The 15,906-nt window shown below is 58.3% G+C and overlaps 1 protein-coding gene across 1 annotated transcript; it reads right to left on the bottom strand.

Annotated features, from left to right (window-relative positions):
* Nucleotides 1-319: 319 nt before the first annotated feature.
* Nucleotides 320-15,861, bottom strand: SLC4A9 (solute carrier family 4 member 9). The gene is made up of 20 exons (XM_080399309.1): nt 14,506-15,861; nt 12,430-12,690; nt 12,357-12,390; nt 11,985-12,179; nt 11,751-11,908; nt 9,822-9,909; nt 9,373-9,527; nt 8,635-8,747; nt 8,243-8,469; nt 7,828-7,961; nt 7,442-7,713; nt 6,707-6,762; nt 6,428-6,610; nt 6,201-6,314; nt 5,400-5,561; nt 5,042-5,220; nt 4,719-4,791; nt 2,230-2,298; nt 1,172-1,345; nt 320-750 (listed from the first exon to the last, which is right to left on the bottom strand). Exons 1-20 carry the CDS (start codon nt 14,772-14,774, stop codon nt 514-516), a joined length of 3,153 nt encoding a protein of 1,050 aa, XP_080255435.1. The 5' UTR covers nt 14,775-15,861; the 3' UTR covers nt 320-513.
* Between the last annotated feature and the right edge of the window lie 45 nt (nt 15,862-15,906).

Genomic DNA, 15,906 nt, shown 5'->3' on the forward strand with positions numbered 1-15,906 from the left:
TTTCCGCCCTCCGATGGCTAGCGCGGGCCGCCATAGGCTGGGCACGCCGTCACTCTGCGCCCCGCGCCGCCCCGCCCGCCGTGACGACACTGGCGCGGCCACGTGGCCTCTGCCGGCGCGGGGCCCGGCGCCCTTTATTGCCACGAGTCGCCGCCGCGGCCGGGCCTGTCATGTCCCCGTCCGTCTTCAAGGATGGGCTAAACGGAGCCTCGAGCAGCCGGTCCGAGTGTGAGATGCCCCTTGCCCGTGGCGGGGGTTGGCCTGGCTGGTGGCCGAGGGCCCCTTCCATGCTGGGCCGTGCTGAGGGTCTGTAGTGCTGCCCCAAGTCCCCTCTGTGATCGTCCCCTCAGTGATCGTAACTCCTGCAGGTGTTGGGCCCTGTTCCCGGCGATGCATCAACTCAGACTGGAGGGACAAGTAAAGGGAGGGTGAGACTGGCGGCGCTCCCAGCCCTGCTGCCACTGTGCTGCCGACTGCGGCCGCCATGCAGCTCAGCCCTAGCCAGGCTTAGTCTTAGCTTGGGCCAAGCTCAGCCCCCACACCAAAGAAACACCATGGACAGCTGCAAAAGAGCGTAGTGCCCAGGACATCACCTACCTCCTCACCATTGCTTTCCTCCTCCTGCTCCCTGGGTTGTCCTCTCTTTGCCTCCTTCCTGGTTGATTCGGGCAGAAGGCTGTCCAGCCAGCTCAGGTCATGCAGGGAGAAGATGCGCTCCAACCCCTTCCGGATCCCCACCAGCGCCAGCAGCTGGGGCCAGAGCAAAGTGTGAATCAGCATCACACAGTGGCTGGGGCACAGGCAGTGTGGTCCCTGTCCCAGCCTCTCTGTCCCCCTGGTGAATTCCACGTAGGTGGCATTCACTTTTACTGGCTTTGTCCCAGAGGATGATACCGATATAACGTGAAGCAGTGACCGCTCTGCCAGCCCCAGCCTGGGAGGTGAAGCCTGGTGGTAAAGCCATGTTGTGGCCCTGCAGGGTCCCCACCAGCCCTTGGGGGTCTGAGCACCCACATCCACCACCTGCCAGGGGTGTGTGCCCCCATCCAGGGCGGCACCTGCACCCCTTGGCCAAGGTGAGCGCTGGGGCTCCAGCAATGCTTAGGGCACATGTGGGTAGCACCCAGCCCAGCACCAAAGCAGTGCCACCCAATTAGAAGGGATGTTGTACCATCACTGGGAAAATAATAGCAGCCACGGTGGACTTGAGAACCCAGAGCAGGGCCAGGCACAGCAGCTGGATGATGGTGAAGAGGTGCACCCGGCGCAGGGGCACATGGCGGAGGTAGGCAAGGTCCGGCTGGTGTTTGGCTGGCATCAGGAGCAGCCGTACGCGGTCTGTGAGCTGTAGCAAGAGTATGGCATGTGTGTCACACACCTCCAGCTTTCAGGCAGCTCTCACCCACCTCTCTGTTGGGACTGGGTCTGGCAGGATGGGTTTTCATCATTGTCTTTGCATTTCAGCCCTCCTGCCATCCATGCTGGCCACCAGCATGACACCTGGGCAAGTGAGTTTTGTCTGCAAGACCAGGGGCCCTGGTACCACCGTCACCCCAGGCCAGGGGATTGCTTTCCAGGCAGACATCTAGAAAGAACTCAAGCTGGTCTTAAAGGGTTAATTACAACCCTTTGATTCCCCTCCATGCATGCAGGAAATGACTCCTGCCTTTGCCAGAGCACAACCCAGGATTCCCCAAGCAAAGGGAGGGGAACGAGGGGGTTTCCCAGTCTGTCATCCAGAGCAAGGTAATTGCAAGGAAAATGTACTGTTTAGAGAGAAAAAAAAGGGCTAGATATTTCTGGAGTGGAGATTTTTTTTCCCCCTCCGTGGGTGTCTCAGGAGAGGAACAGAGCTGGCACATTGGCAGCAGTGCCAGGACCAAAGGACCAGCAGATCCCAGCTCCCAGACAGGGGCATCCCTGTGGATTTGAGAGCAAGTCTGGGTTATCCACTGGTCCCTCCACCTCTCCCAAACCATCTGATCCATCAGTGCAGAAGTTGCTCATGCTCCTCAGAATCCCAGACACCTCCCTTTCCCTTTCCTCTGCCCCGTAAAGGTCTCTCTGCCCCTCCTTGTCCTGGGCCTGGCAGGGGACAGACCCCTGCCAAGCTCCACATCGTGCAGAGATAAAATCCAGTCTCTGCTGCTCAGTAAAAGCTGGTATTGAGCAAATCCCCATAACCACAAAACAACCCCCACCAGCACCCTTGGTACAGCCCCTGCTCACCTGAATGCTATTCAGTGCTTCCACCCCCATGTGCAGAAAGACCCCATACAGCACTGGCATTGGGATGTACTGCAAAACAGCAGGGCAAGTGGTCAGCAGGGCGTGATTCCCCACTAAACATCCTTTTCTTTACAAAAGCCTGCACACATGGCCGCAGCATTTGCTCCCTTCATTTCCAGTTTAATTTAATGGCTATTTGCTTGTCTTACGGCTTCAAGGGCTTCAAAACCCAGACATGCTCCTGGCTATGCTGCTTGTGTGGGGACATCACTGTCTTCAAAGAGAGGAAACATGCATTGAGTTCCTTGTCCTGTTTTCCAGCACATGGTGGGAGCAGTCCAGGCTGAAGATGGAGAACATGATGCCAAGCCACATGGAGATATGACTTATGGTTCAGAATCTATAAGCGCTGGGGGCGGCCTGCCTCCCCAGAACATTTTCCTTTTTACCTCCTCCTCTGCAACACTTAACTGGCTCCTGCATTCTGTGTTGCTCAGCACGGTTTGGTTTTCTCTTGAGCCCCGGGGCAGGCAAGGAGGGAGATGGGGGTCACTTGCTATTCCCCATAGATTCCACAAGGAGAGACTGCGTGGGGCGGGGCGGGCTTCCCCAGGATCATGCAAGGGCTGTTTGAGAGGAAACATTGATCCAGACGCCCAAAGTGGGAGTTAACTGCAAGTCCTGGGGCAAGTGTGGCACCGAGGGTTGAAAGGTGAGATGGGTCCTTGCATGAAGGACAAAGCCAGACATCCTCGGGCTGGGGAGGCAAGAGGAGTTGACCTGGGGAGGCTACCAAAGCCTGCAGACACCCCTCATGGCCCTATACGTTACCACCCACTGTGAAGGGACAGGGAGGACCAGCTGGGTTCAGTATCCAGTTTCTCCACCACGAAATCACAGAAGGGTTGTGTTGGAAAGGACCTTCACAGACTATCCAGTCCAACCCCCGCTGCGGTGGGCAGGGACATCTTCCACTAGGTCAGGTTGCTCAGAGCCCCGTCCAACCTGACCTTGAACCCTTCCAATGATGGGGCATCCACAGCTGCTCTGGGCAACCTGTTTCAGTGTCTCAGCACCCCCATCAGAAAACATTTCTTCCTTATGTCCGATCTTGCCCTATCCCCATCCAGTTTCAAAACCATTGCCCCTTGTTCTGTCATGACAGGCCCTGGTAAAAAGTCTCTGTCTTTCTTATAAGCCTCCTTTATACACCGAAAAGCCTCAGTACAGCCTCCCCAGAGCCTGCTCCAGGCTGAATGCCCCCAACTCCCCCAGCCTGTCCCCGCGGCAGAGCTGTTCCACACCCCAGGCCATTTCTTTGCACCTCCCGCTGCCGCCCCGCTCTGACAGATCCGTGTCTGTCTTGTGCTGGGGACCCCAGAGCTGGATGCAGCACTCTGGCAGGTCTCGCCAGAACGGAGCAGAGGGGTAACATCTCCGCTCTCACCTTGATGGCCACGCCACTGGTGATGCAGCCCAGGAGGCGCTTGGCTTTCTGGGCTGTGAGCGCACATTGCTGGCTCACGTCCCATCTGTCACCCACCGATATCCCCCAGCCCTTCTCCACAGGGCTGCTTCCAAACCTGTCATACCCCAGCCTGTATTGATACACCGGGGGGTTGCACCCACCCAGCTGCCAGACCTTGCACCTGGCCTTGTTGAATCTCATGAGGTTCACATGGGCCCATGTCCTCCAAGGTCCCCCTGGGTGGCATCCCTTCCCTCAAGCATGTGAACCGCACCACTCAGCTTGGCGTCATCTGCAAAATGTGCTGAGGGTACACTGGATGCCATTGTCTGCGTCGTTGATGAAGATATTAAATACTATTGATCCCAGTAGGGACCCTTGAGGGAAAGCACTTGTTACTGGTTTCCACTTGGACATTGAGTTGCTAACTAATAACTCTTTGGACACAGCCATCCAGCCAATTCCCGATCCATCTAACAGTCTATCCATCAATCCCATATCTTTCCAGTTTGGAGGTAAGAATGTTGTGGGGGATCGTACCAAAGGCTTTACAAGGCTTTACATCCTCAGAGATGAGGACAAAGATGGAGGAGAAGGGACCTCCCACCTGCTAGCACATAATCGATATGTGGCCAGGGTGCACTGGGGGTAGCTTTGCCTAATGTGGCAGCAGCAGCAGGTGAAAACCAACACCAGCCAGGCTCAGCCCCCCATATAGCAGTGTGTGGGGTAGCAGGAGGGCCTGTTTGGGGACCAAAAGGGACCCTGATGCCTATAGGGAGGCTGGTCAGCTGACACGGGGCAACAGTGTGCTGGTGTGCCAGCTGTCCTGTGGCATTCAAGCCAAACCCTTTGCCCAGACCCTCCCCACATAGCTCACAGCTCCCTACCGGCCAGCCAAGCTTCCCGTGGTGGACTGATGGGATGAGGGATGGCAGGTTAGGACCCCCCACCAGTCTTGCAGGATTAAGCCACCCCCTGCCTTTGAAAAGAGGTCAGACCCAGAAGCCAGGCTCCCTACCTTGAGAATGGGTGCCATGAAGATGGAAACCCCTGTCAGGGTGAAGACAGCCAGGCCAGTAAGCCTCTGCTCCCTGCAGGCAGCAGCGCAGGTGTCATGGGTGCCCCAGGTTCCCTCGGGAACCTGCAACCCACACCAGCCCTCCCGGCTCCCAGGATCTCTGCTCTTTTCAGCCTTGATGGCCATGGGGACCAGTGGCATCCCCAGGGAGACACAAGCAGCCCAAAGCTGGGTCTGCTGGCCAGTACAGGCATGTCCCTGTTCCCTGTCTCCACAGCCATGGGCAGGGGTGCCCCAGAGTGGGCTCTAGGCTCATTGCGTACCTGATGCCCAGGAACTTGGGGTATTCGCCAGGGGCTGAGCTTGCACTCTCCTTCCTCAGGCTCTCCATGTGCGCCAGGGAGATGACGGTGGTCGAGACATACCAGGGGAGGCCAGTGGCAGAGGTAATGGCCATCAGGAGGGAGACACAGAGGAGGTCCAGGTGAAAGCCTGCTCCTTTCTGCAACAGGAGAGGCAGCAGGGCTGGGGGCAGGCCATCTCCCTGGGAGCATCAGAGGGGTGGCAGTGAGGTCTGCCCACCTTGCTGGCCAATTCAGCATGCTGCCTTCCCTGACTGCCCCCTGGCCCACAGGGTCCAGCCAGGACCTGGGTCCTGCCCATCCCCTGTCCCCCACTCACCTGCAGCTTGTACTCCCTGCGGTTAAGGATGATGGCTGTGATCTGCTGGTCCATGAAAATGAGGATGGTGACAAGGACGGCAGGCACCGCGGACACCAGGCAGACCCACCATGGGTTGGCTCCAAAGGGAAAGATGATCCAGCCCCGTGCTGGGTTTGTGGGCTGTGGAGAGTAGAAGGGTCATGGCAGCTGCCACCCACCTGTGGGGTCTGAGGCACAGCTCGGTGATGGGACTAGCCTCAGGTGCCTAAGCTGGAGGCCTGCTGACACCCAGGGGTGCTCCACCAGGGGAGAGGAAGAGGATCCTCTTTTATGCTGGGGATGCTCCTGGGCAGTGCGACCCACCAGCCCACCCCTATAACACCCCAGCTGTGGTGGAGCTGGGGGTTGTCCTGGCTACCACAAGCCAGGAGCTAGGCACATGTCCGTGGGAGTGGGTGAAAGAGGTGGCACTGGGTGTTGATGATGGCAAGCCCAAGGAGACAGCAGCAAGCACGGGCTGCTCTGAGGTGCTGCCAGCTCCACACCACACCCAGGGCGGGGACCCAAGCCCATACTTGAGCCTATGGCTCTCACTGCAGCATGAGCTGTACCATGATGTGGTTAGTCTGGGACTGGGCCAGGTTATTTACAGGACGTCGGATCGGCTGCGGCTCAACCCCTTCTTGTTTGCTGGGGCACAGCCCACATCCCCATATGGCCGGACCTGGCAGTGGGAAGGACAGCAGAAGCATGGTGGGATGGCCACTGTGAGGGGCACAGACCCACTCCCTGACAGCACCATGCCCACCCCAACAGCACCTTCAGCTCACTGGGGACGAGGAGCTTGGGGGTCTCCAGGCCCAGAGCAGTGTCAACAGTGCAGGAGGTGAGGATGGCCAGGATGACGGCAAAGTCACTCACCAGCTTTCGCACCTGCAAATAGAGAGGGCTTGGCCTGGGCTGGTCGGGAGCTGCCCCAGGAGCACCCCTGGGTCACAGCACCAGGAGCCATCCCCACACCACCAAGCCGGCCAAAGGATGCTCACCCCCACAGGGAAGTAGCGGCTGCTCCTGAAGTGTTTGAGCACAGTGCAGGAGAGGAAAGTGCCCCCAAAGAGCAGAAAGGAGACAAGGGTGACATCGGGCACATACTGGCAGCTGGTCCCCAGGAGATGCCCGCCTTGACCCAGGCACTGGGTTCTACTCAGTCCAGCTGGGACAGCAGGAGGCTGCAGGGACAGAACAGGCAGCAAGGAGGGGTCATACACAGACACCTTGCACACACCCCACTCCCTCACCTGCCTGCCTGGGAGCAGGGGATATACCTGCTGGTGGGCCAGGGGCAAGGGGGTCAGCGTGTCGTTCCTTGCAGAGCTGTGACCTGCAGGGGGATGGGGGGGGGTGGGGATGTCAGGGTGACAGCACCATGGGAACACTCCATCAGGGATGACTGGGACTGCATTGCCATTGGAGCTGCTCCCCAGGCTCTCCCCAAGGGCTCAGGGTACTAGATGGGGCCCCATGGGACCCCTGAGGCCCCAGCACCAGCTCATGCCCAGGGAGCACCAACAAGGGATGCCGCTGTGAAGAACTTGGCTGAAGCACCAGCTACTTAGGGGTGCAATCAGCCCAGGCTGTGCCCAACACTGATGCTTTTGGTACGTTATGGGTCCCATTTGCAGGATCAGTGTGGATACATCTTCAGGCCCCAGGAAACACCCTGCAATTTACAGACTGGGCTAGAAACAGCAGCACAAACCCACCCAGGTACCCATCTCCAGCTGCTGGCACCCCCCATCCCAGAGCCATGGGAGATGGACTAAGTCTCTCCTTTGCTCCCAGTGCTGCCCTGCCCAGTGCCTTAGCAGTGGCAGGAGGCAGGCACCGAGGGACCGACTGCATGGAGGGGAGTGGAGGACGGTGCTGATGTGGTCAGGCAGGCAAGTATGGGATTGAGCAGCCTCCTCCTCCTCCAGCACCTTCCCCCATCTAACTGGGTGGCAGGGTCCCATGGTGTCAGCCAACTGCTCCTCACCAGCCCTGCAGCTGCCTGGGCTTACCAGGGATGGACAAGTTGCAGACACAGCTGTAGAAGGTAACGTTGTCCAGCCGGTACTGCCAGTTGATGGGGAAGGCATCTGCCAGGCTCAGCATCTTCTTCAGGGAGTCATAGATAAATATCAAGCTGATGAGAGCACAGAAGCCTTCCTCGGTGAAACGGGTGAAGTACTGCACCAGATGGCTGGCCTCAGTGGCCACCAAGACCACACCAAAAAAGGCCACCCAGAGCCCAATCCAGAGGCGAAACTCCAGGTAGTCCAGGCTGTGGTCCCTGGTGGGAAGGGTGACCCAAAGCCTCAATGATAACATCCATCTGGCATGGTGATGGCCTGTGCCCTGGCCAGGGGACACTGGCCTGAGGAACCATCCCTGGCAGGTCACTTACCGGCTGAAGGAGAAGAGGAGGCGCTCGAATACCAGCACAGGGCCAGTGCTGCTGAGGATGGTCAGGGGCTGGCCAGAAAAGAGGCAGAAAATAGAGCCAGCAAAGGCTGTACCCAGGAAGCTCTCCAGCACCCCCTGAAATTCAGGGGAGGGGTGTCAGGCACCAGGCAGGGATGGGGTGGCAGGGATGGGGGGTCCTAGGCCTGTCCCCTAAAGTGGCATAGCTGCAGGCAGGTGCCTGCACCTCCCTGCACTGCAGGGTGCAAAGTCAGCGCTCAGGGACCACAGAGGCCAGGAAAGGATGCAGGATTCAGGTGATGCTCAGGCTGGCTCCCCAGGCACAGGTGGGAGGTAAGCATCCAGGAAACCTGTGGACGGAGTGGGGTTAGTGCAGGGAACCCCATGGCCATACTGACCTGCATGTTGGCAGTCGCGTCCCCCAGCATGCCCCCGAAGGTGATGGCATTGGTGACTGTCGCCAGGTAGATGTAGAGCACTGCTGAGAGGCACTGGGGATGAAGTGCATCAGTGAAGTCACTGCCGTACCATGGTGCCTTCCTCCGGATGTCTTGCAGCAGCCCCCCAAAAAGCCTGGGGCAGCAGAGGGAGATCTCAGAGCAGCCCCCCCAGCCGCCCATGGCCCCTCAAGACAGCTGCAAGACAAGGGATGGTCCCTTCCCTGGGAGACACCAGCCTAGAGTGGTTTGGATGTGGTGGCCCCATGTGCTGGGTAGAGCCAGTGCCTGCCCCAAATGTGGCATCCCGCTACACCTCCCACCGCCCTCATTCCTTCCAGGCACACACCTGCCTGTCCTCTCCAGCTCCTCCCTGGGACATAGGTCCCCCAGGCCAGTTCTGTCCCCAGCTGCTGCCATGTCCCCATTGCCATGAGACTGCCAGTCTGGTGGGTGCACGGTGGTCCTGTGGCAGAGCAGAGAGAGACAACAGGCTTCAGGTTGGAACCCTCAGGACCCAGCTGTGTCTAGGGGATGCTGTGAGGGGACAGGAAGGATGGAGAGTGGACATGGGTCAGGGGTGCAAGCAGAGCTGAGGGGACCTCATGTATTCCCTGATAAGGAGGAGGAGGAAAAAGATCAGGAGGAAGAGAGATGCGGGGTTGGACTATATGACCTTCAAAAGTCCCTTCCAACCCAACCATGGTGTCCTCCAAGCCACCCAGCCCTAGTGGGACTGGTTTTGGTGGAGGAGCTGGGGAGCACTGGAGGTATCCTGCTCAGAGGATGAGTTTTGCATGCAAGTGCGAAACCTAGCGTTCCCAGCAGCTTCTGCCCGAAAACCAGCACAGAGTGGTTTTGCCATCCCCTGCCAAGTAGAACAGCAGGACTAATAGCAGTGGGGACCAGAGCTGTGGTCATTGGCTAGAGCAGTAGAGGGGTTTGGCTGGAAGGACCTTACTGGCAAAGGTCAGTTCCTGGGTGGCTTCATCCCCATGGAGATGGAGATTTGAATGTCACAGGCAGAGGTCTCTACCTGGGACCCTGCAGATGGTCTGGCAGAGGCTGTGGGTGCCCTGTCTCCAGCCTACCTCCTGTATGGAGATGGCAGACAGCTCGGTGGAGGAATTCTGGTGCTGGGGTCCCATTTCCTGGGAGGAAGCACAGTCAACTCATCCAAGAATGCCTCCATCCCTGCAATGAGGTCCTCTCGGTGCTCAGCCTGCTGGGCAACCCTTTGGAAGAGCTATGGGAAGGTGCTGCAGTTTAGCCACCACGCCCCTGCATTCAGCCACTCAGAGCTTTCCTCCCAGCCTGCAGTCATCACTGAGAAATACACCCATCCACTTCAGTGCAACAGTCCACCTGCATCCTACACACCCACCCCAAACTTTGTTTCTCATCCTGGGCAAGGGAAGCCACCAGCTTGCCCCATACTCTCCCTCCCTCACTGCAGCCTGCAGAGGAGAGGAGCTCCAGTGTCTTCAGCCTAGGTCTCATCTCAGACCCATTCCATCCATGGGCACTGCGCCAGGCTCACCTCATCCATCAGCAGCGTGGCCATGGCTCTGCCAACCTCATGGTAGGCTTTCACTTTGGTTCGGGGACCCAAAAGAATGAAGAGGAACCTGTGGGCAAGACAGTGCATCTCCTGAGCAGCCCTCTCTTTGCTGGGGGATGTTCCTTCTCCAGGGGAGACCATGATGCTGCAGGGATGCTGGGGACAGCAGCTAGGCGGGCTTGTGGGGCTGCTGCCTTCCTAAGGTGGCCTAGGTGGCTACCATAAGTGGGGCTCAGGGGCAGAAGGCAAGACATGCCTGCTGCCCACTGCATGGAAACACCACAGAAGACCATGGGACACCAGGACCCCCATCTGGATCACAGGGTCTGCAGAAACCTGGGCTCGGGGTGGGGAGGGACAAGTCCTTGGGGCAGAGAAGGATACATCCTCAGCTGGGGATGTCTATGGGGTCAGGCTCTGGGACTGGGGTGTTTGTGGGGCTGAGCTTTAGTATGGGGCTGTCTGTAGTGTCAGGGTCTTGACTGGTGCCGTTTGTAGGGTCGTGCTCATGGGAATGTTGCTCACAGGCAGAATGCAGTTGTGTTACCATCAGGAAGGAGAGCTTGCCAGCTGCATGGATAGGAGGTTTGATAGGACTATGGGGACATGGGAGGAGACTGGAAAAAGGGCCTAGAGTCCTTGCAGAAATATGACTAAAATCCCACACCTCAGAGGGTGCTGCAAAATAATGTCTCCAGAGGGACAGTCCATCCAAATATTTAACTGAGCCCTCCACTCCTTTCCAAAACTGGCAAAAATAGTTATAGTCCTGGTACTCTGAGTCTGCAGAGTGGTTCCAGTGATCGTACCCTGAACAAACCTCCAGAGAGGGGGTAGGAAAACGCCTTGACAGCATGAGTGGGGCTGAAAGTGGCTTGACAGAACCTGCTGCAGCCCTGACATAAGGCATCAGTGCTGGAGTCTTCCTGGAGCCTGCTTCAAGGGGTCGGGAGGTGACAGTAGCCACCTGGCTACCTGACAGTAGCTTTCACTCAGGCACCTTCATCAAGGCAACGGGACAACCTCAAGATCCTAGAGATGACCTGGGTAGGAGATAGCCCCAAGACAGTGGCTGTACCCACAGGACAGCCCACGGTGGCCAGCAAAGGGGATGGCACCACCACAGGCAAAAGGATAGGTAGGAACAAGCTTTCCTTCCTGTCCTGTTTTGGGGAATGAAAATGCAGGGCAAGGGGTTATTGCGAGCCCTTCGAGAGTCGTGGGGGCTCCTCGGGGACCTGCCACCCATCTCCCACCAAGCAGAGACAAGAGGTGGATGGATGCCCTCCCTGCTCCACTCAGTTGCTGGAGGACGCGTACTCTGGGCAGTGACCAGGAGGTGGCAATGTCCCTCCTGATCCCTGCCTGCCTCCTCCACACACTTCCTAAGTCCCTGGTTCAAGGGGCACACTGACCATTTCCCTTACCGCATCAGGTGATGCATTCCTCAACTGTGGAGAAACACCTCCTGCCCTGCTCCTTTCCCCCGTTACCAGCAGTGCCACAAGGGCTACTTCACGGCTCAGTAGAGCACCCGCAGGCAGCAGGAGGGCAAGAGGTTGCTGCAAACCTCTTCCTGCTATCCTTCCCAGCCATGATCCCCCACATTCCCAGGCAGTAAATGGAGAGCATCCAGACCCTCATAAGGAGGAAAGTGAACACAGAGCTCAGGTGGGGATAACCCAGGCGATGTTCCCCCCAGGGCTGCCCAACAGATGCTTCACTCTCAGCCCATCCCAGGATGCTCATGAGGAGCTAGGAAAAGCCAGGGGAAAGCAGTGAGCCAGGGTTCTGGGACTGCAGTGGCATTGGGTGCTGTAGCCTTTGCTTTTGCCAAGCAAAGCCTTGTGCCGAGCAGAGAGACAGGAATGAAGTGAGGTACGGGGCCATCAGCCATGCTTTGTTTACCTGCTGGGGAGAGCAACTTCGGCCAGCGAGCCGAGACCCACCCCTTGTCTGAGGCGGATGAAGGCGGTGAAGGGCTTCTCCAGGAATTCAACTTCACCAACAACAACATGGGCTACCTCAGCCCCCGGTGGGACCTTCTTCTTAAATTGGTTTCTCAGCTGAAAGGAGAGTGATGCAGCAGCTGGGCAGTTCAGGTGCAACAACTGCTCTCAGCCCAGCTCTGTCCTGCCTTACCTGCTCCTTAAGAGGTGTTTTGGAGAGCTGGGCTCCAGGCTCAGACCAGCTTTTGGCCTTCCCTGCAATGAAAGGGAACAAACAGCAAAACACATATGCAAGCGAACAGCCAGTGTGGGTATCACCACAGGCTGGTGGCAGCAGAGGGATGCCCAGTGGGACAGCCATGTTGCCACCCATGGCCAGGCACCATGCCTACCTAGGCAGGGGGAGAGGATAAACTCATGGATGAGCCACAGAAGGGATTTGGTGGGATGATGCCGCGGCTGGCGGAGCAGGAGGTCTGCCAGGTGCTCCCTCAGCTCAGGCTGCAGCTCTGTTTCTTCAGGCTGCCCGGAAAGTACCTTGTCTACAACAGGGATGGGGGACCACCCTAAGTCCCCCCAGTCTGCTGCCTGGTAGGGCGCTGCCCAGGGAAAGCAGACAGCCACGCCAGGCACACAGCTATCGTGCATCAGTGCTTTTATACAGGAACTTCCTGGTGGTCTGGTCCCTCTCTGGTGACCAGCCAGTCCCAGGAGGTGACCTTTCCATTCCCCATTTACCAATTATTTCCTTGAAAGTTGGGGCTTCCAGATCCAGGAGCATTTTCCCCTCCTGCAGGCATGTTCTCAGCTGGAAGAGGCTGTGCAGGGGGAGGACTGGGATATGGGGTGCACTCCACCGCTCCCCACCATCCTCCACCTTCTCCTCAAACTTTATCCACCTGCCCAGGGAGATGTGCAGGGTCAGTGGCAGGGTAGTTCCATGCCCCATGCCAAGCAGTAGGAGTGGGAGTTGGGTCCAGCTCTGAGCTTGGCATGAGGCTGGCACACTCAGGGAGGTGTTTGGTGGGATCTAGAGAGGGCTGCAGTGGGCTCACAGAGCAGGGGCAGATGGGCAGCCTCAGCAGTCACATCCCCATTCCTGCTGACCTATAACTCACTCTGATCTGATCAGGGGCATTTCACCAGTCATGGGATCACAGAATGTTTGTGTTGGAAAGGACCTTCACAGACTATCCAGTCCAACCCCCGCTGCGGTGGGCAGGGACATCTTCCACTAGGTCAGGTTGCTCAGAGCCCCGTCCAACCTGACCTTGAACCCTTCCAATGATGGGGCATCCACAGCTGCTCTGGGCAACCTGTTTCAGTGTCTCAGCACCCCCATCAGAAAACATTTCTTCCTTATGTCCGATCTTGCCCTATCCCCATCCAGTTTCAAAACCATTGCCCCTTGTTCTGTCATGACAGGCCCTGGTAAAAAGTCTCTGTCTTTCTTATAAGCCTCCTTTATACACCGAAAAGCCTCAGTACAGCCTCCCCAGAGCCTGCTCCAGGCTGAATGCCCCCAACTCCCCCAGCCTGTCCCCGCGGCAGAGCTGTTCCACACCCCAGGCCATTTCTTTGCACCTCCCGCTGCCGCCCCGCTCTGACAGATCCGTGTCTGTCTTGTGCTGGGGACCCCAGAGCTGGATGCAGCACTCTGGCAGGTCTCGCCAGAACGGAGCAGAGGGGTAACATCTCCGCTCTCACCTTGATGGCCACGCCACTGGTGATGCAGCCCAGGAGGCGCTTGGCTTTCTGGGCTGTGAGCGCACATTGCTGGCTCACGTCCCATCTGTCACCCACCGATATCCCCCAGCCCTTCTCCACAGGGCTGCTCCCAACCCACCCATCCCCATGCGGTGCTGGGACTGGGGGTTACCCTGCCATTAACAGCACTTGCTGCCGTCAAAATAGAAGTGTCCTGAGCTGTTTGCCACACTCAGGCCATGCCAAATGTTTTCATGCCAGGCAGAGTCAGAGCTTCCCTTTCTCACCACGGATGGGCACACTGCTGCAGGGTGGCTAAGCATGCTGTACAGTAGGAGCGTGCCCTGGCAAAGCAGGCTCCCACTGATGGGCAGCTATACCTGGGAGAAGAGGGCTGGGTGCTGGGGAGAGCCATCCCAGCCACAGCCCAGCAGCTTTGCGACCCTCTGACCCATGGGCAGACCAGTCACTGCCCCCAAACCCCCATGGCACATGGCCCTGTGCCCCTGCCAAGCTGCAGAGGGGCAGTGTGGTGTGTGGAGATATCCCAGCCACACTCCTGCCCTACGCCAGCACCCAGCTGGTCCCAGCTCCTCTCTGTTGGGCCCCATTGTCCTCAGCCAAGCCTGCCCTCACATACTCACCTGGCCGCCTCTTGAGACGTGCCCGACAGCTGGATTTGGGGAGCATCAAAGCACTGTCCCAGCCCCGGCGCAGCTGTTGGAGCCTTGGAGAAGCAGCAAAAGCAGGAGCAGAAGCAAGAGTGCTGTGACTGTGCAAAGCCACTGCTGACACCTTGCCCTCTCCCATGAAACTAGTCACCTTAATTGGGCAGAAGCAGTGTGGGCACTGAAGGGGGCAGAAGGCAGCAAGCAGCCCTGCTTTGGGGCTGAGGTTGAGAGACCACCAGCCTTGGGAGATGCTGTGGGCTCCATCAGAGCTGGGCTTTTGAAGGCTGGGCTTCCCAAAGCATTGCCCAGCAACTTGGCCACTGCAGGCGTGCCTACCTGGCTGTCTCTCTCCACTCCAGCCCTGCCGGGGTACTGAGGAGCTGGTTGAGCTGGATGAAGAGCAGTGGGCGGCTGGTGTCCCCCATCTCCTCCATCTGCAGAGCAGCGCTGACTTGCTTAGCCACAGGGGCCATGCTGGAGGGGAAGATGCTGCAGCTAAAAGCCTGGTAGGGAGCTTCAGGGTTGCAGCCCTCTGATCTGGGCAGTGGGTGGGTGTCTGTCATCTGGAGAGCCACACTGGCCGCTCCAGGCTTGTGGGCTGTCATGGCCACCAGCACCGGCAGTCACAGGCATGGGCTCCCCTCCAGAGCTGCTGACACTCGCAGGACCCCACTCATCCCACACCTTATAAAAGCTGTGAACCAGGTTAAACTGGTCAGAAACCAATACATGCGAGCTAAGCCCAAAACAATGATCTCAAAACACTGGGGCCAACCCCACAGGTCCCAGTGCAGCTGGCTTCTGCATCACCTCTGGCAGCCCACCTGGGCCAGAGACCAGGGGACCATCATGCCTCCCAGTGACCCACGTGGACAAAGCTGCACTGGTGCTTTTGGGGGAGAAGTGTGTTCCCAAGCTCTCCTGCACCCCACAAGGCTTTGGCAAGGGGACAGCAAAGCCAAATGGATAGCTGGTGGCAGCATTGATGCCTGTGCCAGGTTATCTGTGTCCATGGCAAGGAGGGGTGGTATGGACCAGTGGCAGCTCTTTCTGGGAAATGGGATGTGGGGGTGTACACTGGGGAAAGATGTGTCACTGCTGAGGAAATCCAGAGCAGGGCAATACAGGGCTGCTGCTGCTGGGGCTCATGGCAAGGGCCAGGAGTGCGTCCGGGCTGCAGCCATCACCCATCCCAGTGTGCGGAGGGCCCCTCGTGGGCTGTGGCAGACGAGCAGATGTTGCAGCATGTGCAGGGAGGAAAGATGTGGGTACAGCCACACTACCCTGCTGGGCAAAGCCAGCAAGGTACTACTGCCAGGGGAGAACAGCACCCTGTGTGGCATACCCACTGCCACTGTCACTGGGCTTGGCTCCCTTGGCTCTGTGGATACAAACAGCCAGGTTGTGTGCAGTGCAAACACAGCGGCAGGCAACACAAACACCCGGCCAGCACAGGCTGGTTGCACTGGAACCCACTGGCCCTGGGCAGGGTTCATCCCCAGGAGCAGCTCTTGGCTGGGGTGGGGACTATGGGAAGACCTCTGGCAGCAGGACCTGTGGATGAGGAGAGCTGGGGAGGTCCCAGGACCCGGACCTTCCCGGGGGTCTGCCTCCCCTTCCTATGGGGCCTTTCCCAGCACGGCCCTCTCACGGGATGGTGCATGGCTAGCAGTGAGGTGCAGGCAGGGAGGCAGAAGGAGGCAGAGGCAAGGGAGGTTGCGGCAGGCAGAGGGGAAC

This window comes from Falco punctatus (assembly GCF_963210335.1).
Source record: "Falco punctatus genome assembly, chromosome: 8".
Taxonomy (NCBI): Eukaryota; Metazoa; Chordata; class Aves; order Falconiformes; family Falconidae; genus Falco; species Falco punctatus.